Source organism: Varroa jacobsoni, unplaced genomic scaffold, assembly GCF_002532875.2.
Source record: "Varroa jacobsoni isolate VJ856 unplaced genomic scaffold, vjacob_1.0 contig02573, whole genome shotgun sequence".
Classification (NCBI taxonomy): domain Eukaryota; kingdom Metazoa; phylum Arthropoda; class Arachnida; order Mesostigmata; family Varroidae; genus Varroa; species Varroa jacobsoni.
The window spans coordinates 24,555-49,836 of NW_019214845.1; the positions used below are offsets into that span (position 1 = coordinate 24,555).

The 25,282-nt window shown below is 40.6% G+C and overlaps 3 protein-coding genes across 3 annotated transcripts; 2 read left to right on the forward strand and 1 right to left on the reverse strand.

Moving 5' to 3' along the window:
• Positions 1-10,908: 10,908 nt before the first annotated feature.
• LOC111272554 (solute carrier family 35 member B1-like) lies at positions 10,909-13,358 on the reverse strand. The gene has a single exon (XM_022854079.2). It carries the CDS (start codon positions 13,092-13,094, stop codon positions 12,027-12,029), a length of 1,068 nt encoding a protein of 355 aa, XP_022709814.1. The 5' UTR covers positions 13,095-13,358; the 3' UTR covers positions 10,909-12,026.
• Positions 13,359-13,407: 49 nt separating this feature from the next.
• On the forward strand, positions 13,408-18,738 carry Gcn5 (Gcn5 acetyltransferase). The gene is made up of 4 exons (XM_022854078.2): positions 13,408-13,551; positions 15,054-15,134; positions 15,349-15,584; positions 15,876-18,738. The coding sequence occupies exons 2-4, from the start codon at positions 15,054-15,056 to the stop codon at positions 17,824-17,826; spliced, it is 2,268 nt and encodes a 755-aa protein (XP_022709813.1). The 5' UTR covers positions 13,408-13,551; the 3' UTR covers positions 17,827-18,738.
• A 4,065-nt stretch (positions 18,739-22,803) lies between these two features.
• Positions 22,804-25,258, forward strand: LOC111272555 (uncharacterized; the record flags this gene model as incomplete). Its single annotated transcript, XM_022854080.2, is given in 3 exon segments — positions 22,804-23,016; positions 23,227-23,348; positions 25,093-25,258. Coding segments are annotated over 3 exon segments (372 nt in total), but the record flags the coding sequence as incomplete, so codon positions are not given.
• Between the last annotated feature and the right edge of the window lie 24 nt (positions 25,259-25,282).

A 25,282-nucleotide genomic window follows, 5' to 3' on the forward strand; every position in this document is an offset into this window, starting at 1 on the left:
GCCTCTCTCACCGAAACTCGTCCGAGGGACCCCCTAGGGCGACGGATGTCCCTCGAGCTACTGGCGTTTCTACTGCTAACGTTGATGTCGGCGCCACTCGGGATGAGCTAACTCCTCTTTGTTGTCTGTCTGTTGTCGCATTCGTTTTCGCTGTCTTCAACAACGTCGTCCAACTTCAGCCGGTAGCGACGTTCGTGCAAGTTTTGCTGGCTCGTTGAATTTCTTATTTCTTTCACTTTTAATGTCCCTTTTTGCACCCTCTACTTTGTTATCGTAACAGAAAACAGCCACGGCAATAGCAATTGCCAAGAGTGGCGACTCTGATGGAGTGGCGGATTGTTTTGATCTTATATCAATGTTATTTGCGGCAGTATCATTATGAGCATCAAACATTTATCGACCTAATCACTACAATATACATCGTTGGCTAACGCAATGACCAGCGGGTGCCGACAGCGCCTACCTTGCACTACTCCAGCGTGTGCCTACACATAGAGCTATTGTAGTAGTAGCAATGTTGGATAGATAAATTAACAGCGCTAACAGCGGCAGACCGACAAATGAAAACAAACACACCACAGAATTAGCAGAGCCCACCTTGTGTACCTAGGCACGCTGCCGAATGACCTCGGTATGCCAAGAATAGTAATGCATATTGTTGATGTTCATCTATTGGGATCTGTTCTTATTTTTGCCATCGTTGATTTCCTTGCTGCATAGCCGAGGGGAAGTCTCAGTGCGAGGGCTTCAGTGACTGAGACGCCGAATGACGTCCCACTGGATCCAAATTCCGGGTGCTGCTTCCATCGTCGGTGCTGCCATCAATTAACTTTAACGCCGGGACCCGACGGTGTGCTGATTTTCGCTGTCGCAGGTGTCCTCACTGTCGCAGCAGTCGACGCCACAGCTGCCGTTGCGGTTCACGATTACGACCGTCTAGTGGATGATTTTTAGCCGCCCACGAGTCTTTCGTGGCAATGGTCGTCGGCTTCGTTCTCTTCCGATGCGCTTTCTTGATGTGCGCTAATCCAAGTTGGAACACTTCTCAGTCGTTGTACGTTCTTTTACTTATCGTTACTGCAACTGAAAGCTTGATGCATCTCTCTCTACTATTGACGTCAGCGCGGCATAGGTGACGATGGCACAGTGACATTACGTCAAAAAGGACCCGATAAACAACAAGTAGGCGACTGCGACGGCCAAATGCAGCAAATGACCACAATGGCAATACCATCATATCGATAATAATGTCTTAACACGAGCTAAGATAAATAACTTTTTTTTTTTTAACAAAAAACTTATCGAAAGTTGCTTGTCTACTTCTTCTCTTGTCAACCAAATTCGCCAACGAACAAAAAAAATCAGCCACTTCACATCTACGACGTAACTAGCAGGACTCCTCGCCGCAGTTGACATCAACCGTCCCAGTCAACTTCCTTCCTCTAATGTTCGGAGTCGAATCAAAGGCGAAACTGCCTACCACCTGAACGGTCTTACGATCGTGGTAAAGCCAATACCAACTATTCCTATAATTAATACTATAAGCTAGAATAGTTTGTAAAACGAAAGCAGTGACAATCCATAGCGGTCGTAAAAAACAAGTATAACTGTGCCTAGAGCAACATCAACAAACAACAACGGCCGCAACAACGCTATTGCTATTGTGAAGCCGATTATGACCGGATCGACAACAATACTACCATATTTTTTTTGCGTATTCTATACCTCTATACTATATTGCGTATTCTATACTATATATATCCGATACTTCAGCCGTTACACATTACTTCATGCAAGTAACTTCCAGTTCTAAAAGTGTTTACGTTCGGATTCGAACTCAAAAGTGTCCCTAAGGTTAGCATGCACACATGTTAACCAATGCGCTATCATGGCGCAATAATTCGTCCCATGCAGCCGTTGCTTGCCTTCTACATTTTGTGTTTCGTTAGCAATCTATATATCACATTGAAAGATAATTTTTCAAATTACGATTGCACCTGTAGACGCAACGGAAATGCGGATAATCATGAGAAGTATTTAAGCAAAAAGGTGAAAAAAACATATTTGTGCTTATATAGAAAGAAGAGCTAAAACGAGTATTCTATACATGTTTGAATGCTTGCTAGATTTGCTAAAAATTATTTGTGATTCAGCGGAATCGATGCGGGAGCGGCAGTAATCGGCTATCGGGCGAGCGAGTTAGCGAAAAGCGAAATACTAAGCTATTTAACAAGGTTAAATTCGGTTACTGCTTCAACGATAAGATTGAATAAACAATATATCGCAATATACAGTAAAAATTAGGAGACTAAATTATTAGGAAAAAGCGAACAGAGCCCGACTTACAGCGTTAAAAATTTGACGGGCTTTGCGTTGATCAATAGAAAATTCAGATTTTTTAATAGAAATCAGATTTTTTAAAAATTTACGCTCTGTTGCTCCTCAAGCTGCTGGCAGAGATTGTTTAAAAGCGCATCCGTTTGTTCTAATAGCTGCACACTTACTAGAAGTACTGAGCACTATACTATGCCATAATGGCACTGTAAGTCTTGCGAAGTTTAAACAAATGTGTGAATTTGCATTGTTCCACTCGAGGCATCTATTTTACCCTGTTTCTTCCCCTTTTCTTACGGAAGGTACATTACAAAAAATGTATTGTGGCATCAATAGAAATATGTCGAAACATCTTAAGATCGGTCTTCACTTCTATAATGTATATATATATACACACACATATATACGCTGTTTACACCCAAATACTATATGACGAAACATTCTATAGATACATACATTGAACAATCGAAAGCCACGCTGAGATTGCCCGGAATTATTTTAACAGCATTTCAGTAGGAAGCGGCAAAAAAGGTGAAACCCAGCGATCTGATGTATCTGTGCCCAATGTAATCGATTTCTTACATCTGGAACGCTCAAGCAAGCATTCGTCACACGCACAGCCACCCACCCACTCACTCACTTAGCTTGCACAGATCGAAACCTTGATTGCATGATAATACACCGGTGGGGAGCAGTATATATTTGCAAAAATGCTAAAGATTTGAATAGAAAAATATATGACAGCAAGTGCGTTATTATTATTCGCTGTCTTTGGTCAAACCTACTCCTTTCTAAAAATGCAATATCACAAGGCTTCTGCCTTTGGATTTGAGGATATAGCAAGCTAAGCCAAATGGACTAAAAACAGATTGCCACACGAAGCTTAATACAAAAATATCGGTTGATCTATAAAATGAATTTTGTGTTCTAGTAAACACAAAAGCCTAATATTGTAACGCTTGACGGCTAAATCTAAATAGATGACATGTGAATTTTACATACAGACAGCTTATGCGGACGCAGACTTATTAATTCACACTTACAATAGGAAACTATAAATTCAAAAAACTCGCGAATGCATATGTATGCTCTCGCAGTGTGAGCCTTCCACGACCTGCACTTGGGGGTGGATTTCGACAATCGGTAGAACTCCGTCGTTGCTTTGCTGACGCCCACGATCAGTAAACAACAATAGAACCGTGATCGAAACACACGCAACGTTCGATTCGCACAAGATGTTCTATGAGGAAACTTACTCTAACTACCGAAAGATATGACTTCACCTTTGTTGGATTAACACTAACCTGAGTAGAGGTAAATAAAGTAAACTAAGTGCTAACTCAAAATGAGAAAGGGCGCAAGCGAGTGGGGCACACAATATTTTGTGGAGGAGAGTGCAAACTCGAAGCGCGAACAGAATACGGGAGCTTTGTAGCCGAGCGAATTACCATGACAACGAGCTGACTACTGCCAGATCGTAGGAGGACCGTTGGGCTCTCGTCAGTGCGTCCGATCTCTGATCTATTCTGCTAATCCAAACCTCAATACATCAAACACTCGAAGCGTCATTAGTGAAAGAACCCGAACTCCATTTGTACTTGTACACTCTTATCATGCACGTTCTGCTGTTACTACTTATCTAGCGTGCAACAAATACAACTCATACGTGTGCAGCCTTGGCCATAAGGTCGTGCACGAACTCTCCACACACACACACACACAAACAAAGCTGTCATGAATCTCGATCTCGAATTAATCCTCAGTGCTCTGTCCTCGAACCTAAGCTTGGTTCAGCAAGACCCCTCAGCCTGACATTTCCATTATTCTAAAGGTCTCGTCCTGTTGAAGCCAAACTCCGCTGTGACGATGCCAGATGTCATGACAAACACGATCATATTTTGCCTTTTTAGTTTTTCGCTTTTTTGTTGCCGCTAATCGGTAACTGGATGATGTAAGAACTTCATTTCAATTTATCGATGCTGTTGGCAACGCCAAGAGCAAAAATATCGCGGTAGTGTTTAGCCTACAATGGCTCGCCACTCGGTGGTAAGTTGCATCCTGCTGCAGGCACTGTGAACCCGCTAGATTTCTTGTCATGTCATAGGAGGATGATTACTGCCATAGGATGGTGCAACTATCTGCTGTGTTAACCGTCTGTCGAAGCGGACGAACGACACCGACTGAAACCGAAAGTACACAGCGTCAATCGCATCTGTCCCAACTACTAGTTACGGCTTATAGAAAGCCAAGTTCAAATCAATGCACGATAATTTCCTATTGTATTTTTGTGATCGGCGAATAAAATCACCGTTATTGCAGAAATTACTATTTGACTGCATATAGACATCGTCGATTTTCACCGTGCAGTCATTCTTTCCATTCACCAATTTGCTTATTCCTAGTGGGCTGGCGAAACTGAACGAGCATGGAAAATAATACACTATTTGTAGTGAACCGAAAATAGGCATGGTTTGTGCGAGGAAAATTTGGCGGCAGGAACGTCGTTATGTCAGTTTGAATCAATGCATGACTGTAGCTTAACTATACGTTACAAGCATCTCAGCCCTTTCTACTGAACAATGAAGAGGCACCAAAAGTTACGTGTTGACAAATGATGTCTCTCAATGACATCGAATCGGGATCGGAGATGCAAAGTTGTATGTGAGTCCGGTCAAGTAGGCTGAAATATTATCTGTGCTCATCGTATACTATCTGAGTGTTTGACTGAGAAACAAGTCGGTACCTGTTTGCGGCAGAGTGCCTTCGTTTGCTATTTTCCTCCAATTGAACATGTCAAAGTCCTGGCGCACTGACCAGTTTAAAGGCAAAGCCAGCATACATCCTATTGAGCGGTTCGAGTCATACTGTGTAGAACGTCATCGGTGTATGGGAGTATTTGGTTGAAAAAATCTCGCTGTTATCGGACCGCGTCATTATTAAGGATGCTTCCATTACTTGCTAGTTCCGCACTGCGGTAGTTCAATATTGCAAAAACGCAAATCCTGTACATTCTGTCATACGTCTTATTATAGAACGCATCTATGGAAGGCCTAATAATTCAAAAGATTTTTTTCCGGTTTTGTTTGGAGCCTTTAGCTGCCTGTATAAGATGCGCGTCGTCAATGTTATCGTATTGCACGTATCACATTAATTTGACTGAAAGCACTTTGACCGCGGGTTAGGCTTAAGTGTCCCTTGGGGAATGCAATCCGTGAAACGCTGTTATATTATGTGTCGAAACCAAGCAACGATAAGACCTGCGTGCGAGACATTCGTCTGCTCTATACGGGCCGGCTGAATAAACGAAACTTTCCCCTCGCGATAGAACCAGCTGTAACGGCAACGCAAATTGGCTGAAATTTAAGAAACGCAGTTATATCGGCTGGAACCATCAGTCTGTATAAAGTTGATAGATAATAGACTTCTTTCTTAGTCTCTAGGTAGATACTTCAACCAAGCAGAGGTGGAACAACGTATTCCAACTTATCCGATCTAATATGCTGCAGTGGTTGTCTTGGATACGTAACTTGAGTGTTGCGAGACCACTCGGTGCAATCGCACGTTAGGAACTAACCTGCCATTTTGTTCTAGCTTAGCATAGCGCTGTTCACCTGTTGGTTCCTACTGGATGAAACAGAACGAAACATTTGCTATTAATGGCGTCATAAAGTTTGGCTAAGCCAGAGGGAGAACCAGGGGTTTATTATTGACGATCACGTATTACACACCACCTTGAACAGACCTATTCGCAAAGCGTATATGGTGAAAAACCCACTTTAAAGAAGCAGGCCCTAATATGAAATATGGTTCTTTTACTTCAACGGGTAGTTTTGTCTCCAGGGTTGCGTTCATTAATAACGACCCAATACAAATGGCCTGTGTACTATGGATGGCATAATATTTTTCGATTTTCGAGTTAGAAAAACGAAATTCCTATAGCTAACAGATGCCTCCCATCAGAAAACTAAATAGCGACAAGACGAATTTATGTAAGCAAAAAAATGTTTCTAGAATATGATAAAATCTTTGCTTTTATCTTACTTTTTTGCTGGCATCAATCTTAATTACACGAGAATGTAGGCGTGACATGGAGCTGTTCCGCTATACAGTTTGATTCAGCCATTGATAAAAATGAAAAGTAATTTTTTTTAATACCTTTTTGCAATTTTTCTGTTAGGACTTTTCTCTACATTGTTACCTACACTTACGACGTATAGAGCCAATAATATGCTTAGTGCATTACTAGGGCTTCTTAATTCTGGTCTTGTCCTTATAATAGAAAAATAGTTGGGTCCTATTTTATCGTATTAAGCCGTAAACATGTGGTTTACTCATGCAGATTCAGCCAACGAAACAGTATATGCGCCTTGAAATAGTACAACTGGATTTATACAATAATAAGTTACTAATTAATGCAACTATCCGAGTTTACTATGTTTTGAGACTGCGGCACTACGCAATATAAACTTTCTTTCTCCTTAGGTTTATCTCATATTAGTATCATATGTATTCTATATACTATATGAACTATAAATGTATCGACTTATTACATTTGTTTTCTTTTGACTTTGGCCGAATGGGTGTCCACAAGATCAGTCATCAAGATGTAGAGTATATAGCTGCTCAAAGCAATTTTTCAACTACAATAGGTTCATGAACACATTTTAAAGGACTACTTTGTAATTATAGTGTATAATAATTTGCTGCTAACAACAAATGTATGTATAAGTACGAGACAGCATCAATTTGCCAATGGCCGACTTAGATTGTCACATCGAAGCGAACTTCTAAAAACTACGTCTCTGTAAATGCGCCATCCGTCTGTACCTTTTTTTCGACTTTGATTTCGGGCTATTGCAAAGAACCAGAGGTTTTCCGTTTCCATATTTCACTGCTAAAACCATGAAAGGCTTATCGTCGATGACCATATCGATCTCAAGAAAAATTGTGTGCGAACGTTTACAAAGACGTTCCCGTTATAGCCCAGTGGATTACGTGTTTGCCTGCTAATTTGTTGCGGTATAGGTTAGCGTTTAGTATTTATACTGAGCTTACAATTTCACAGAATAAGATTTAGGTTTTTCTAAAACTATGACGAGCTGTATTTGGCCTACTAAGATTGTATAATACTGTGATTTCTGTATGCCTCACCATCAAACCTTACAGAAGTTTCTCCTAGCAAAAGGCAATCTACCATTTGACGTCTGAGCAAAAACCAGTCGTATACGTACACTTGACATTTTGCATAGAAGCTCGACACGCAAGTTTCCTTGTCGGAGCACCTTAGCGTATAATGTATAAAAATACGATAACGTTGTCAAAGGATGAGACCGTTGCAGTTTTGGGGATTGACTGATTGGTGAATAGCCAACGAACTGTAATGAAGTGAAAAAGTTTAAAAATACAAATGAAATTTGCACCGACCTAGCAAAAACGCCCATTCTCAAACGATATCAGCATCCACAATTAACAGCACAGAAACACAGGCTAGTTCATTGTGTTATCAATACTGACACTGCGCAAGCCGCTGTCGACATTGCGTACGGCCACATACGCGAATATTACGAGCCTCAGGCTTTTTCGGAATGGATTTTCGATAGTGTATGTATTTAGCTTTATCATGGCACTGCAAAAGAAAGCGATTGTTGGTGAAATATCAGAGAGATTTTGAAATCTCATAACAATCATTTACACAATCTGATAAACGTAAACTAAGGCATGAACACATTATATAGAACAAAATAACAAAGCTCGGTTGTTACTTTTACAATAATCCTTTTCTTGTTCTTTGTCACGTTATTGCTTTCACATAGCAAAAACAGATCGTCTTATAACAGACTCTTTGATTTGTATAGATGACTAACTGAATTCCATTCATTGATCGGTTAAATTCTGTCTTGGTCGGAGGAAGCTGACTTGTTCGCGTCATACGACCAAACTCTATGCGCAAATACACACAAGTCAGCTTTTCCCGGCTTTGACCTTGCGCCTCTATTCACGCATCCTTTTTGTGCGTGTACCTTAACCTTCGTACACTTCGCTCTTAACCCGTAAGTCTCCTTAGGCTTCAACCCGCAAGCGATTGATTCGCATATACGAAACGAATATCACATAAGAAGAAGTCGTTTCGGTCTATAACGCTACTAGCGCTAATTGTGCTGATAACATCGTTGGCCTCTCCGTCGGAAGCTGCTTGCGAGTTATCATCACGTTATCCGTCCAGGTCTGAAGAGCATATGCTTCGTATTGTGTGTCACAACATACGTCGCTCCTGCAATCTGTATAACTTGGCGGATACCTTTGTGGGCCTATCGTTTGGCGCAACTGCGCCGCATTCTGTTCCTCAACTTTCAATAAATATAAAAGCAGTGTTAAATTGAACTAAGAATATACGCCGTATACCGACTAATATTTGTCTAGTATTTGACCGCGGCTGCCAAGAGGAGTGCTCAGCCAAGCTTGTAAAGATTCAAGTTCTGTGTAGTATCATCTCTTTATTTGTTGACTTTTCAAGGGGCGTTGACAAACCAACCGACACGTTGCGTGATATTTTTTCTCTGTATTCTACCGTTCAAACGCGGATGACTACCTGAGGAATGTCATGTTAAAAATCAGTTTTCGCTATGAGCTATGAGCCTACCAGCTGTCCAACATTTATACAAAGCTTAGCGAAGATTTAGGAGGCTGAATCTTTATCTCGCTGTTCAGTGCCGAGAGGAATCTTTGAATTTGTTGTCTAATAAATCCTACATGACTATTCAGTCATGTAGGATTACTAGTCATGTAGAAGGGGTCATGTAAAGGTAGTCATGTAAAAACATGTCGTTAAATTCTGCAAAACACTGTCCAACTCAAATTATTAGTGTTGCCGTCATCAATAACCGTGAAGCGTGTTGATATAACAACGCAGTTAGGGGTTGACTGTTTCTTCTTGTCTTCAAAGCACCTCGTTCGCCACAGACGCTTACCGTCTCAAAAGTATTTATCGTTAACTTTCACTTACTTTTTGACTATGTATGTGTAGAAACTTGAATTATCTCGACCTCCCCCTCAGACAATACAGGAAACTGTTGAAGATCGTTTCGCAGATATTGCAGTATTTTACAGTTGATTTTCTAAAGCGGCATCAAGCGTACAAACGTAACTCGTTGCGATATGAAACAGCTCAGGGTTCTGCCTAAGGCCAGACAAGGGTTCACAACTGAATTATTAGAGGATTGCAAGCAGGACAAGAAAATTCGCCATTAGATGTCGTAGGCTAAAGCCAAAAAGGCTTACGTTTAAAGATACGCTGGTGGCGATACAGCGTCACGAGAATGGCCGCAAAATCTAGCCAGCTGCTTACGGCGACTTTTTTCTATAGCTACTGCTCAATACTTGTGTCAAAATGTATTCCAGCGGCATACTGTTATCGCCGCGCTCTACCACGTCATCGGTATATGCCGACATGGTTTATATATGTTACGGCTGTTAAACCGCAGCTCTCGTCCTAATAACAAAACACCAATTGCAACGACAACGCGAACAACTGAGCGGTTACTTTTTAGTTACTTTAGCGACGCCGCCCATTTTCGTCGCTCTCCGTGGATCATTCTGCAGTTTTGTTGAAGAACACGACGCGTCAACGTTATCGACGCCACCCGAAGAGCTGCGACAGGACAGTAAGGTCACTGTATTTCGCACCTCACACACTGGGCACCCTCGTATTCATTGATCTAATTGTGTAGGTAAGTAGTTGCAGACGCTATTATAACCGCTCCGGTTAGTATTGAACTGACAATGAAGTCTACTGTATTCTTGTTGTCGCTAGTGTTGCGAACTTCATGTTTCTTATGTCGTTTATTATTACTCGCTACTTGTTCACCTTAGACCATGCATGCGGGACAAAAGTAACAATAAAGGCACATCCCTGTGAAGGCATTTTAAAACTGTACTAACATACAATACTCTCCCTTGACATTTCTGCTTGCTGTTGCAGTAAGTTCACTTGTCGTACACAACAAAAATGATGGATTAGTATTTTTTTTTAGTATAAACTTTTTTTCAATAGGAAAGGCTGAAGCAATATTTCCTATGGGTAGACATCAGCGTACACCGCAATGAACAAGACTGCAATGTTAGAACGTTCGATTTTGTGTATTACCCTTTCAATTCTATATTAATGATCTTAACTTCAACACAGCGCGTGATACCTTTGGTCGCGACTAGTGTAGTAGTAGCTGCAATACGTTCTACCAGGGTAAAAAGCCTTTTCGAACTATTGAATTATTCGTCGTGCATTTAACCAGGCTTGCAGGTGAGAACCCATGGAGGTAATCAAGGATTTCAAATAGATGGATGTATTAAGCATTTTCTTTATCTAGGTGATGAATACTAGCGCTTGCTTACATTGTCTGCCTCTTTGTGTGTTCTCTTTTTTGAGTCTATGCGGTACTCAGAGTAAAGAATTCCGTTAAAATCGGTTTGAGGATTAATTAATCTTTGAGGAAATAGCAAATCTAAAAATACCCCAAATTGATTTTTACCACGACGAGCACATGGCACAGAAGGCTAGTCTAGGCTAACTCAAAACACTTATATTTATCACCCATTTTTTTAAATACACTTTATTGTTTTACAATTAATTGCTAAAGGGTTCAACGCGACTCTAGCCGTGTCTTTTATATGTATACTAGATTTACACTAGTAGCGCAAAGCCATATTATGATGGATAGATCCCGCAAGGCAATAGAACATACGCGATGTTCAACCTTACAATTTATATTCTATTTTGAAGGCTAAAATATTTTCTTAGCTTGGTTGTGGTTGAGAGCTAAAAAGTCTCTGTAATCGACTCTCGATCGGTCTTCAACTTTCTGTTACGTATCAACGCGCAATAAATTACCTCGGAAGGTTCTGCTTCAAATCTTCTTGCTCACCGTCATTCCTTGTTTATTCCATGTCGTTCTATTTGCGCTAAATCATATGAGATAAGTAAAAACCCTACATAAATTTGTCAACAATAGTATTATACAGTATATGTATAGTTGATCCTTAACACACATCTTGCGTTTTGTGTTGCATGACACCGAGACACTACAGTCTACAGGTTACGAAACTACTTGATACAGGACACTGTTTATTTCGATTGATTTCGATTGAAATGTTTATGGATCATCAAGCGCTTTTTCAAGCAAGCTTTGACTGCCTTTTGTATAACCTGTAATGAGTTTAATGCATCCAAGTTATCGAGTCATACTGTTATACTTATACACAACGCTTGTACTACCCATAATATAGACAACGTCGGCAAATTATAGACTTAATGATACAATCACACAGGATATTGATTTGCGTTCGCCTACATTTACGTAGAAATATATTTATTGTACTTTATCTCTCTCTTTATCGCTTTAAATCACCAATGAATGACTACGTAGATTTTTCACACGTTCAAGTTATTTTTCTTATCTTCGTCAATTGTGCCCTTCGAAGACTTAACTTCCCTCGAAATAGCGCAGCTCGATGCAGATTAAGACGATGCGAAGTACTTTCATCCGATGTAGCGTTTTCGAAGTAAAATATACTGCACACAATCTTACTGCGAAAATGATTACTTAGGGTGGAAACTATTCACTTGACAATCATTTGGACAACTACCTGAAATCAGTGAGCCGCATCTCGTGAAAGCCGGGTCTTCGAAACGGATTGATCTAAGCTTTTTTAGCTGGATCTGAAGACTTTCCAAAGAAACCATCAAGGAATAAGCCGGCAAAGACTAACGATGTACCTAACCATTGACGTTCGGTCAGTGCATTGCCGAACAACAGGATGGACGCTATGACTGTGAAAAGTTTTCGCGTCGTCGTCACAATTGAGCACACGAGCGGACCGAATTCGGCGACTGTCGAATAGATGAAAATTTGGCCCACCGCTGAGCATACCGCAAACAGGAAAACTTCGCCATACAGCTGAGGGTACTTCTGCAGGAAGGCGGCAAAGGCGGGAAGCTCGCCCGTATAGGCAACACATATGGTGAGGAAGATAATGCTAACTAAGTTTAAATGGAACATCATGTGAAGAGATTTCGTTTGGAAGTTTTGCTTCATCCGATCTTGGGTGGCTGCTAATAGGCCGTCTAAAGCTAAAGAGACGGCGAGCAGCATATTTCCGAAAAACGAGCCCTTATCGGCTTTGCAATGGGTATCTTCGTACATAAACAACGCTGCTCCGACAACAATTTGCACTACAAATAGGTACTTCTGTATCGGATACCGTTTCCGTGCTAGCAGCACACCAAGAATCATAACCGGGATAGGCTTGCATGACTTAGCCACTACCTGAGTCGGATAGTTCACATATTGCAACGCTATAAAGCTGGTCACCATTGCACCGACATAGAAAATCCCGCCCTGTGTGTAGTAGCGCCATTCAGTCAGATCACGTCCCTGAGACCACACTGCATGTAGCAAGACCTTGGACATGAGCATGTTCATGGCACACTGAATAAGTAGCAATGAAAACTGATAGACGAAACGTTCCTCGTCTTTGCCATAAGAACTTCGAAGGATCTTCTCCTGAAAGATTCCGAATACGGCATATGAAATCAGGATGCCTCCGGCGTAAATAACTACTTTCAACGATGACGACGACGACATCTTGGGGACACCGTTATGCTTGCTGGCCTGAACAGCACCACTCTCGCTTTTGGTCGAGTGGAAAAGTCCAGGCCCAGATTCTTCTTTACGCTCGATTAAGGTCGTCGGCTCTGCGCATCGCATTTTAGCGGCGCGTCCGGCAAATCGCTGGTGGCGGCGCCCGCTAGGTGAATACACCGGCGGCGTCGTACTCGACAGATTGGGCGCACGTTTATTTCTTTGAGTAGCAAACCAATCGCGGCTCGTTATTATGGATTGGAAACTTTTGGGATTAGCTATAGTTTATAATATTTACGTTGTTCGTTTTAAGAACCGTGAGGAGTTGTGGCATACAAACAACGGCTCGTCGGATCTAAACAGCTGACCCGAACAAACCTTAAGTACACGTAGACTTGAATAGAGAGAGATTGAAACTTCTGTGTCTTAGTGTCCGAATATTACGTTCCGCGAATTAGGGTCTGGGTGGGTCAGTTTCGCAAACGCGATTTTAGAACGAAGAGTAACATCCTGTAAAAACTACTATCAGACTACTCTGAACACATTTGCATTATCGTTACCTTGTTACAACCCAGTTACTGAAGTGAGTTTGATTGTCCACGAAGCTGTGAGCAAAATTTCTGCAAAAGCCCGTTCACTTCGAACGCCCCTTTATATTCGGAATGCCGTGTTTTCGTTAAGTGTTTATTTGGAAACAAATCGGTTCGGCTTACCCGGTGTGTGTATGTGTGTGCGTTTAAGTGTATATACATAATTGCTTTCGACTGTCGTGTTTAATTGCTGTGAGATATAAGTATCGAGGAAGATCTATTCATACTTGAATCGGGTGTCACGAGCTAATTGGATCATAGGACGTCGATCTATCTGAACTGTTACAAGCGTATGACGAAGTGAACAGGCCAAAATGACTAAAACACACATTAGATTTACATATTCCTGGCAGTATTATGATTACAAAAGATTTTTACGAGGTGGATTGTTCCGAATTAATAGCAAACATGCGGTGGAACACGAGCTATGTAGATGCCTCGTTCTAGCTTTTTTAATAGATGCTTTCCCGCAAGCTTCTTTAAAGTCACCTTGTTCAATTGAATATATAAATGTTCACTAAAATTAAACGCAACAGCAATACCAGTAGAATCACACAGTGTCAGAGACGTTGAAAAAATTTTTTAAGTTTACGAGCAGTATACCCAAAAAGGAGTGAATTGCCTCAAATGAAATTATTTCTGTAACCTTTCTGATGTGTTCGTTGCATTATATATATATATATATATATATATATATATATATATATATATATATTCCGGCCATGAACTTGACAGCTTTAAAAATCGATTACTTTTTAATCGGTAGCGTCTCAATAAGATTATTTTAACGCAGAAAGTACCCGCCGGAAACTTTTTCCGTATATAACTGTGTCCTATGCAGCATTCTACCTAGGCTTGTTTTTATTCACACTTTAGCTAAACCAAAATACATACGTATATATAGTTCCGCAAATGGTGCTCTCCCCAAACAGTCTATAAATAGCCCCATACGATAATGCTCATTTGGCTATTCATCTAGGGTGGCAAACCGTCAATCATACTTTCTGCAGACATATTTTAAATAAACGTTTCCTATCAGTTGTGTCGGCGTCGCGCCACTTAATTCTAGTAAATGTACGTTGAAGTTTTTAAAGAACACTGAGCACATGTTCGTATAGATTTTTTTTACCGCTCCTGGGCGTGTGGACTTTCCAATATTTTCAGAAAGATGTCATCCAATGAAAACGTGTGAAACCTAAATTCATCCGAACGACAATGCTAATCAGTAGATTGGTTGCTATTGAGACAAAGATAATTCGATGCTAGCACAAGGCCCGCTCCGATCTGAGAGAATGACGATTACGTGCGCTAAGTTGGGCAAAGTACGTGGGGCAGAAAAGGCCATTTAGCCAAGACTGTAGTATTTGATGCCTAAACAAGACGGGCCAACTCCACCACAATCTCATCTGTTCATTTGCTTTCATGCGAACTGTTTTGAGCTGTAAGACATAGTGAACATTGTATGCAGTCCTCTAACATGCTAATTCGTTTACAGATGTCAGCTGTTAGAACAAGCCACTCAGGCGATGCCCCAGCGGGTAGCAGCCGGCACCGAATATCTCAAAAGAAAGTTCAGGTAAGACAATGATAACGCTTTGTGTCATATTATTAGTCGATAAGCGTGTTCGTAACGATTCTGAGGGCTAAACTAGTCAGGTTCGAAATTTGAAAATTTGCGCATATTTTAAAACCCTACGTGGTTCCGTCCTTGAGGGAAACCTGTCATTCCAAGAAAATCAAATAGTCTTCACTTAAAATAATACACTAGGTCCGATCATTTACTGTGGTAGGTACGAGCATGGCCTCGTGAGAAGAAGCTTGAGAAGTTGGCTTTGTATTCAACTTGTAATGAGGAGGGGTGTTCATGTAATGGCTACAAGAACCCTCATCAGCCGGTCAGTCAAGGAGCGCATGGTGGGGCTCAGGTCACGACCGCCACCCTCATCGATCCTTGTCGAAGTTGTGAACATCCGATGACTCAGCATGTCACTCAGCTTAGTACTGTTGAAAGTGCCGAGATTGACAGGTAATTTTTACAGCTTTGTTATTTTTTAACATGCGCACAAAAGGAAAAACCTAATGACCTTAGATAGACGCACTCGAGTACAGAAAACATACTAGGCTTCTGCATTACTATTACTGCTACTGCTGCTGCTGCTGTTACTTTGAATTTACAAATTTGTACTATTTTTCAGCGAGCTTATAGGTCGCCTTGCTCAGTTTCTCTGCTGTAGTGGTTTCCCATGAAACATTTCTTATGAATGAAATATAATGACTTTGATTAATTGATCAAGTACGTCCTTTCGATTCGTTTCAGATTGTTATGTACCGTTGTCGATGTGGAAAACATGTTTGTCTGCCTCCACAAAGAGGAGGATGCTGACACTAAACAGGTTTATCTGTACCTCTTCAAGCTGCTAAGAAACTCTGTCCTTCAGCGAACCCGACCAATTGTACAGGAGTCTTCGTTGGGAACGCCCCCATTTGAGTCGCCCTCAATTGCTAAAGCTGTACACAACCTCACGGCGTATAAATTCAGCCACCTGTCACAGAAAGAAGCGAACGCTATGAATGATTTAGCTTTGATGTTTCTGAATTGCCTAAACTGTTGGAGGCTCGAAACGCCCGCAAAGCACGCTTTGAAAGTTCAAAGCGGCCAAGCGAGAGCCGAGGATGATATCAGCTATTATAGAACTAATTACAATCGTTGGCTATGTTTCTGTCATGTCCCAGCTTTTTGTGATTCGCTACCGTATCACAAACCGACGAACATTTTTGGGAAAGCTCATCTGCGGTCAACTTTCCAAACCGTCCGTCGTCAGCTGATGGACAAATTAGAAACGGAGAACGAACATAACCTCAGCGAGAAACGAGAAATGGTGTTAAGTTATTTCCCAAAATTCCTCAGTGCACTTGAACAAGAAGTGTACACTGACTCATCCCCCATTTGGGACCCGGATTTTTCCGGGGTTCCTAACGTGGGAAGTTTTGAGAAACTGAACGTAGCCGCTTTGGCTAGCGCGGTCTCTGCCGATGGTTATACCAGCTTAACATTTGGACCCGAAGCGACTAAACGACGTGGCGCCGACTTGGATACAGCGAGTTCAGGTGCGCCTCCACCCAGCAAGCGTTTACGAATTGAAGGTGACTTGCCAATGGATCAAGTTTTGCGCGTGCTTGAGGTTGTAACCGAACCTTCAGAGATGGTGGGTCCAGCAATCGGCGAAGCTGCTCGAGACGAAGCTGCGCGCAAAGAAGAACGACAAGGCATTATTGAGTTTCACGTTATTGGAAACACTTTACGACCTCCCCCCGATACGAAAAGTTTAGAATGGCTAGTTGGCTTGCAGAACGTCTTCTCTCATCAGCTCCCACGCATGCCGAAAGAGTACATTACGCGCTTAGTGTTCGATCCGAAACATCGAACACTGGCATTGATAAAAGACAATAATGTTATTGGGGGCATCTGTTTCCGCATGTTCCCGTCACAGGGTTTCACCGAGATCGTGTTTTGTGCGGTAACGTCAAGTGAACAGGTTAAAGGCTACGGTACCCATCTAATGAACCACTTGAAAGATTATCATGTAAAACATAACATTAACTATTTCCTAACTTATGCTGATGAATTCGCTACTGGCTATTTTAAAAAGCAAGGATTTTCGAAGGAGATTTCTCTGGCAAAGTCGGCGTATCTAGGCTACATCAAGGACTACGAGGGCGCAACATTAATGGAATGTGCTTTAGATCCCCGCATTGTATACACGGAATTCACCCACGTGATACGCCAACAGAAGCTAATGGTTAAAGCGTTGATAGCGCAACAGCAAAAAACCGTGAGGAGCTATCCTGGTTTGACGTGTTTCAAAGATGGAGTGAAGCATATTCCAGTGGAGCAGATTTCCGGCTTATGTGAAGCTGGTTGGAAGCCCCCTGAGGGCTTCTTTGCTGAGAACGTGGATTCACAGCTACGCAGCATTCTGAACCATATGAAAGCTTACCCGGCAGCTTGGCCATTCCTTAAGCCAGTAGAGAAACATGAGGCTCCTGACTATCACGAGTACATCAAGTATCCCATGGATCTGCGCACGATTAACGAACGACTCAAGAACAAATACTATCTTAATAAGCGTATCTTTTATGCAGATATGATGCGCATATTCGACAACTGTCGAACTTACAACAGCCCTGAGACTGAGTACTATCGTTGCGCAAACAGCTGCGAACGATTTTTCCAGGGTAAATGGAAGGAAGCGGGCTTTTATGAGTGACGAGCGAAAATCACTTTGGAATGATTTATCAGCAACCGCAAGTGATTTACACTATTTTGTACATATATGTACACAACAGTGCACCTTATGTAGTTTAGCTGGCTATCTAATTTATTCTGTTCGTTGATGCAACGGTCAATACGTACGATGAGAGGCGATGATGCAAAAAAGATTGCTTTGCCGTTACAGGTGATTATTGTATATTAGCTTTTATCTTCGTTTTTTGTCGTTGCTAAGAGCTGGTCTGAGGTTGCTGTTTATAGATTTATGTTACAGCGTACGTACGCCGGTTGTTGCAGACGTATATAGGGGTTAACAAAAAAGTAATAGCACGCGCCAAATTTCCACTAGATATTAATTGAATCTAAACGAATTCAACTTAGTAAAACGACTTTATGTTTGGCTTAAGTTCAGCGCAGAGGGCCACTGCGTTGGGGATGTTTGATTATAGGTTAAATTGATGTAGAAAATGCGAGAAAATTGAAGGGATTTGAAATGAATTAATACCTCAAAAAATTGATCCTGCAAACCTACCCCGCGTATGTATATGCAATCTGCATCCGCTACGTCTAAGTGGGTGATTAATTAGCCAGAATGAGCGAGAATTTTCGTTGAGTTTTTATTGCAATGGTGATAAGAACGAGCGTTTGTGATGACCTCAGTGAAGAGAAGAGTATGCCGCCCTGAAAGCGGCGTAAAATTTTGATCTCTATTTTTTTCGAAGGAAAATAAACTCCATACGCGACAACTGTGTGGACAAAAATTGTTTGCTAACTGCAAAATCAATATATATTTATTTGTTATTTGTCTATGGTAACTATGAACACACCCCAAAGTAGCTAGAGGTCATATTCATTGTCCTACAATGAGCAAAATTGACCGTAGTAATAAAATACACTTTGCTGCAATCAACTGTGCAAATCTCATTTCTGTGACTATTATGCTTTTTGAGAAAAAAATCTTTTATCGTAAGGATGTTTAAGTTCTGCCGTATTCTCTCTCTCTCTCTCTCTCTCTCTCAATCTCTCTTAAGTAAAATTACAGCTGAGCTTAATTTCAGTTTGAACGACAGTTCAACTTTTTATTAAAAAAAAATATCGTGACTTTTCATCCGCAGAAGGTCTTGAATTCTTTCTCACCAATGAGATTCCAGACTGGCAGTGGATGCGTTTTGTTTTGGTACCGGTAAGGGTCCAGTTGTCTGACGCTTGGCAGCAATACGAAACGTAAAATTCAAAACATATATTTTTTGGGATTGTTTTTCATTGCTTGAAAGAATGTGTTGTTTTGAATCGAAAGGAGAGTATATAGTTGTCTTCGCGTTTCCATCAGTTATCGGGTTATGCACTATAGTGACACACCAAGGGAGGAATCGTTCTGCATCACCTTAGAAGAATTATAACGGTTGCACATGATTACAGCATCCAGTGATGTTGAACAGAAAGGCGTGTGAAAATCAACCTATTTTACGGATAATACATATATAAAAAGCAATTTAAGTTTTACTCAGCTATTTAGCAGTGATGTCTGTTTTGCGTACTTATCTAAAAAGAAAACAGCCATCTCTATTAATACTACACCTACAGGTTATCCTGTTTAGTCATAAAAACCTTCAACTTTTAGGTTTTTGGCTACTGTCAAAGAACATTGTAGTATAAAATACGCATGCATTCATTTGACTGCTGCTTCCAGAAGGGTACGGAAATTTCGAATAGTTTTTAAGGCGTTAGCAGTCAGTCATATGATTTGAATGGTGCCAACTAATCGATTTATGGTGTACTTACAACCAGATTCTCAAACAGTGGTTCTCGTGTAGCCCTTATCCATTTAAAAAATGATCTAAAAAAATGCTAAAGCTCTCTTTGCCTTTGATAATCGCTTAGTGAAAGTAAAGAGTAATCCATTAGTTGGTGATTGAAGAGTGATCGAAGCGTGTATAGGGTACAGCTGTTCAGGATTACTTAATCTTCCAGATTCCGCTTCCTTGGTGGTAGAGTGTACTATCAATTTTCGTTAGGTTATTAGACATTTGTATTACCCACGCAAATATTAGACAATGCAAAAAGCTTGGAGTCTTGCGGTACACAGCCTAACCACGTGCAGGCCAAAATATAGTAAGTTGTATTTTTTGAAAATCTACACCATGTTAAATGCTCGGTAACAACATTTTCAACTGTTAGGTATCTATGTTACTTATTTATTTGCGTTTATCGAGTCTTGCACTTGTATGTTTTAAGTTGTATTTCGCCACAGCCTACACCATAAGACGATCGGCTATTGTTGCCTGTATAAATGCAAAATTTTTGAATAGTTTTGAGATCACTTTAGAACTGAGGTAAAAGCTCGCCGTAAACTCAGACAGGTGTTTTTTAGACCTAATCGAGTTAAAATTGTTCAGGCTTCAATCTTCAATTCTCACTATTTTCTTTGGAAAGACGTACAAACCTAGTATATTATTTTTTGGATCGGGTAAAGGCCTGCTTGTGTTCAGTATGTATCTATGAAGATATGTTCGAAACGTCTTTTGCATAGATAATCATTAGGTAAGCTGCTTTAAAAAGCAGAATAAAATAGTACATCTTGTAGAGATGCTTGCACGTCTTTTGAAACGAGTGCAGCGTTAGCAATCGAGAAAATTGTTGTAATTGAATCAGCTGAGTGTGACATTTGTCAAAGTATCTTAAAAGTTACGTTAAATATTTTTTAGAGTAGGCTGTTCCCGTTCAGATTTTTTTTTACAAAAGTAATATGCTGGGCGACTTTATTTTGTTGAGGAAGAGGCTAAACTGTCATTTTTACTGTGGTAGGTTCGTTGTCTGATCCAACAGTCTGCGGCACATTGACTAGACTCGCACTTATTTTTTTGCAATTATCACGAATTGGTTATAATCTATGTTCTTGGAAGGTCCTCCTTATCAATCACAATATATTCATATTGCTCATAAATGACTTGCGTAAAAGCTAGACTATTACACTGATTTGGTACCCATTTGACTTTTGCTGCTTCTGCATTAAATATAAATCAAGCAACTTATCAAAAAAGGTAGACAATCTGCTAGGTCGGAAAAACGGCGCCACCGTAAAGAAAGACATTATGACGCAGTTTTTTAAGAAAACTTTAAGTGGCTGAAAAATTCAGGAGAGGTTTGCATGAAACAGCATTAGGGAATGCGTAGAATTTGAAACCATAATCTCTGCCGTTTCACTCTTACAAGGGACGTGCGAATCAATGTGATGCCGAATTCGAAGATGCGTCAAAAAAGTTACTGCATTAAATTGAAGTGCATTGTTTACAGAACAAGTTCATGTATATATAGTTGTAACCTCGTACCAAGTAAAGGAATAAGATCCTCCAATTCAAACCATTGGCTAAACTGTAACCGCCAATGATTCAAAATCACACTCAAAATCGTTTCGGGAAGTCGGCTGCGGTCCTCTGTGATATAGTTTGTTCATAATTTACTATCGGATTATAGTAGCATCGGTGCGGTGGATTACGCTTTCAGGGTTACTATATAAGTGTGCTATTGCAAGTGGAAGAACTCTACAAATAATGACAACACATACATAATAATAATAAGGAGAAACTTTAGGAGTTCAAATATTTACATGCTTCGCAGGGACAGCATCGAATCTTGGCAAATCAGAATGACAGACACTGAGAAAATTAACTTGTTAAATTACTGTTGTTTGGGTAATGAATATAAAGGAAAAAGAAAATGGCTCCAAACAGAATAGACTCACTTGATGGCTTCAAATCGTCTTTGTAGTAGCTGCAAATTTAGGTGTGTGTCACACTACCACCGTATAATTGTAATTAGTTAGTTATGTCACACAAAATTTCGCGAAGAATCAACTGGCAATGACATATTTCCGAAATTAGACTATCATGGCGTCGCAGTCATTTTTCGCCGTTTTGATAAGTAGTCATGCAATAGCATAACGAGAAAGTAATCGTAATTATGATAAGTTTGTGCCCCTCTTCCGACAGTTGGTGAACTAAGCAGAGAGAAATAAGTGTTTGTATACTTGTTCGCACTGCGATGTAGCATAAATGTGTTTTTTTTTTAATGATTATCACAAAAGTAAACAATTTTTTTGAATATGTTCACAGTAGACGCGCTAAGCTTATTCAGTGTATGCCGGACACAGACAAACTTTTTCATTCTATATGCCTTGAATTATCTCGAGTTCCTAAAGCATATAGGGTTTTTAATGAAAACAATAGACAAAATATAGTTTATCTAGTTTTTTTTGCATGTGTTTTTTGGTTCAGTTCGGCAAGGATTGCATCCGAAAGAGCGACCGTTTATCTGTGTTACGCGTAATCAAAGATAAAACCTCGCGAAGAAATTTATCGTTCGCATATGCGATTGCCCAATTTAGTCACTCTGGAACCTAGTGAGATGCTTTTTCCAGTTGGCAGCACTTGACTGAATATTTTCTCTTAGTTAGAGCAATCCACGTATGCAAACAATAAACTGACGAAATACAGAAATAAATAAGCTTGTATATTGAGTTTTTGAAACAATGTGCCATAACTCCTGTTAACTACTGAACAGCCCCAGTCTGATGCCTTGAGGCATTTGGAGCGGAGTGCCACGGGTGATAACATTCGAGCTACCGCACGGACTAATTCTTTGATTATATGTCTTCTCTATAATTTTACGATGAATCTAAAAGTTGATGTAAAATAGCTTCCTTACAACAATCGTCAAATGAGCTTGAACCATAGAAGCACCAATGCTTTATTATATTTTTACTAATAATCGGTTTCTCAACTCCAGTCCAAATGTCCCGACTATATTTTGCGCATTTAATTCTTATTCATCTAATTTAATTTCCGTCTCATAAAAGTTATGGAAAGAAAATGTGTTCTTCATTGTGCCGCGCTCAGTTTCTCTTTTGGAGAGGTTCGACGGTGGAATGAACGCCTTCCGCGCTTTCGCAACTTCGGAGTCAACTACATCCGAGCATTAGCAGAGCGATCGCCCATTTTCTGGCGTTGTTTGGCGGCTTCGGTACGGAGCTCTCAGCTTGTCAAATCCCCAGTTCCGCACGCCGGCCGGTAACAAGTAGCTTTAGCACGCATTCTCCCGTTCAGATATGCCTTCCAACGTCGAAATCAAGGCGCGTCTTGAGGACTTTGACGTATTCCACACTCTGTTCAAGAAGGTCTACCAGCCTAAGGTAGGAAAATTAGCATATTTAGGTGGAGAAACACAAAAGACGCGTCAAAGTTTTCCCCTGCCGAACCAAGCGTAGTCCTACTACTCCAAAGCGAGGATAGCGTTTCCTATTAGGTTTTGTCAGGTGACACCGCGTCACTGTTATAGCGTTGAATCAATACTGATTGCAGCTCCAGTAACTGAAATTAATTATTTCTAATTGTAATTTAAGGAGGATGAGTGTACGACGCTCGAGCAATGTGACACGTTTTTCAAATGCACCAACGGACGCCTCAAGCTCCGCGAGATCAAATGTGAGGGTAAGGAGTCCTCCGAGCTGATCTTCTATGACAGGTAAGCTTGTCACCCATACGGTTAGCGAGTTTTTTTTCTGTGTTCGTGTGACATTTCAATAGTGTTATGTATCCGAAAACCGGGCGGCTAAATAGACCTCAGGGGTGCAAAGCCTTTCGTTTCTGCCCAGATCGTGCGAGCAAGGGGAGAGAGCGGACTTTTCGTGGCGTCCCTAGAGAAGCGTGGCATCAGAGCACCTTCATTGCATCGTATGGAATCGATCGCCGCTCCTTCTATCGTAGAACGACCGTTGCTCGTGGGGGTTTTGCAACTTGAATTTTCGAGACGGTTCTTCCTTCCTAGGAACGGCCAGGGTTTGATGTGAAAGTGCCAACGAAAACAAGCGGTTAATACAAAATACGCATGGCCAGCAATCGGTTTCAAATAGTGGCGACATCCACATTTCTAATTCGCTTGCTACCTTTGTGTCTGCCCACCACGAATACGCTGCACGAATAGTACATTTATTTAAAAAAAACCGTAACAACTTTGGCCAATCGATGACTAGTGGATCATGCGAAAACTAGTTCAAACGCACTAGCGTCTCAACATGATTGTTTTTGTCGCGCCATCATTCATGTTGTGCAACTGAATCTCTTCATTACTGGGTACTTTAGGTTCGTATTGGAGTTTAAGTTCATCAGATAAAACTTATTAGGTGTGAGTCGGTTTTGCAAGTCCGCTTAGGCAGGAATGGGCAAAGTAAAGATGGCTGCTCCGGGATTACCATTGCTGGGTCCAATGACCTGCCCTCCCTGAATGGGGTCCAATGACCCTCTTTTTTCACCCCACCTTTGAACGGTGTAGCTATGGAGCTCATGGAAAGCTTACAGAAATGTGTTATAACTTTATCTGCATTGACACTTTACATAAATCGTTTTATTGGCTACGACAATGCGTGTCAGCTGTATCCTTTTAAGAGGAAAACACGACCATAAGTAGTCATCCGCCTGGTTAATGTATTTTGTGCTGTGTCCCTGTCCTCCTCTACAGTTTTATTCATCATGGATAAAAATTATAACGCTTGCTATATAAAAATCTTTGATTTGAACAAGGATCAATTGTTACATACGATTAATCAGCATAAAACTGAATGTCTAGTTTTAAACCAAGCAAAATAAATTGACTAAAATAGTTTTTACAAAAGCTAAAAGATTATTACTTAATATACGGAATTGATAAAGTTTCTGTCCATTTTGACCCTAAAACTTACGTTAAATACGTTTTTATCTTTTACTGTAGTAGGTGGCATTAGGATGCTATTTTGGGCACAGTAATATGTGTATACAGCATTTGTCTGGCGAGTTATCTTAAGTGAAATCTTAAGTTTTTCATGCATTTTAAAAATTAAAAAAAATAAAAAACATTGAGCATCTTCAATTATTACCCCATGCATAGTTTTTGTTCGTTTTTGACAGAAGCATTATTCACATTACTCGCCGATTAGCCTAATTAATGTTACAATTGGAGATGAGGTTAACAAACTTCTAAATATAAAAGCGTTTTATATTTTAGAGGTCATAGTAAACTGAGATATAAGCTTATTATACGGACGTATTAGTACGTATCTGGTAAACCGACTAAAAACTCCGACTTCAAAGAAAACGCGGAGCCCAAAAAAATTAACGAAATCTTTTACATGTGGCACACAGCATATATAGCGTTTCATAGTGCTCTGTTGCTATCATCTATCCTGTCAAGTTTCATGTACTTATTATGCTATATACCCATGTAATTTTTGCAGGAATGATGTTGCCGGCCCCAAAAAGAGTGACTTCGTTAATCATCGTGTTCAAGAAGATCCGGCAAGCCTAAAGGATGCCCTTTCCAAGGCTTACGGAACGCGAGGAGAAATTAGGAAGATCCGACTCCTCTACATAGTCGACCAAACTCGAATTCACATCGACAAGGTAAACTCAATACACACACACAAA

Bases quoted from the DNA above. Each gene is read 5' to 3' on its own strand.
- LOC111272554 (XM_022854079.2), bottom strand. From the start codon at position 13,094: ATGCGATGCGCAGAGCCGACGACCTTAATCGAGCGTAAAGAAGAATCT.
- Gcn5 (XM_022854078.2), top strand. From the start codon at position 15,054: ATGTCAGCTGTTAGAACAAGCCACTCAGGCGATGCCCCAGCGGGTAGC. The intron at 15,135-15,348 runs GTAAGACAATGA...TTACTGTGGTAG, and splicing joins TATCTCAAAAGAAAGTTCAG to GTACGAGCATGGCCTCGTGA. The intron at 15,585-15,875 runs GTAATTTTTACA...GATTCGTTTCAG, and splicing joins GAAAGTGCCGAGATTGACAG to ATTGTTATGTACCGTTGTCG.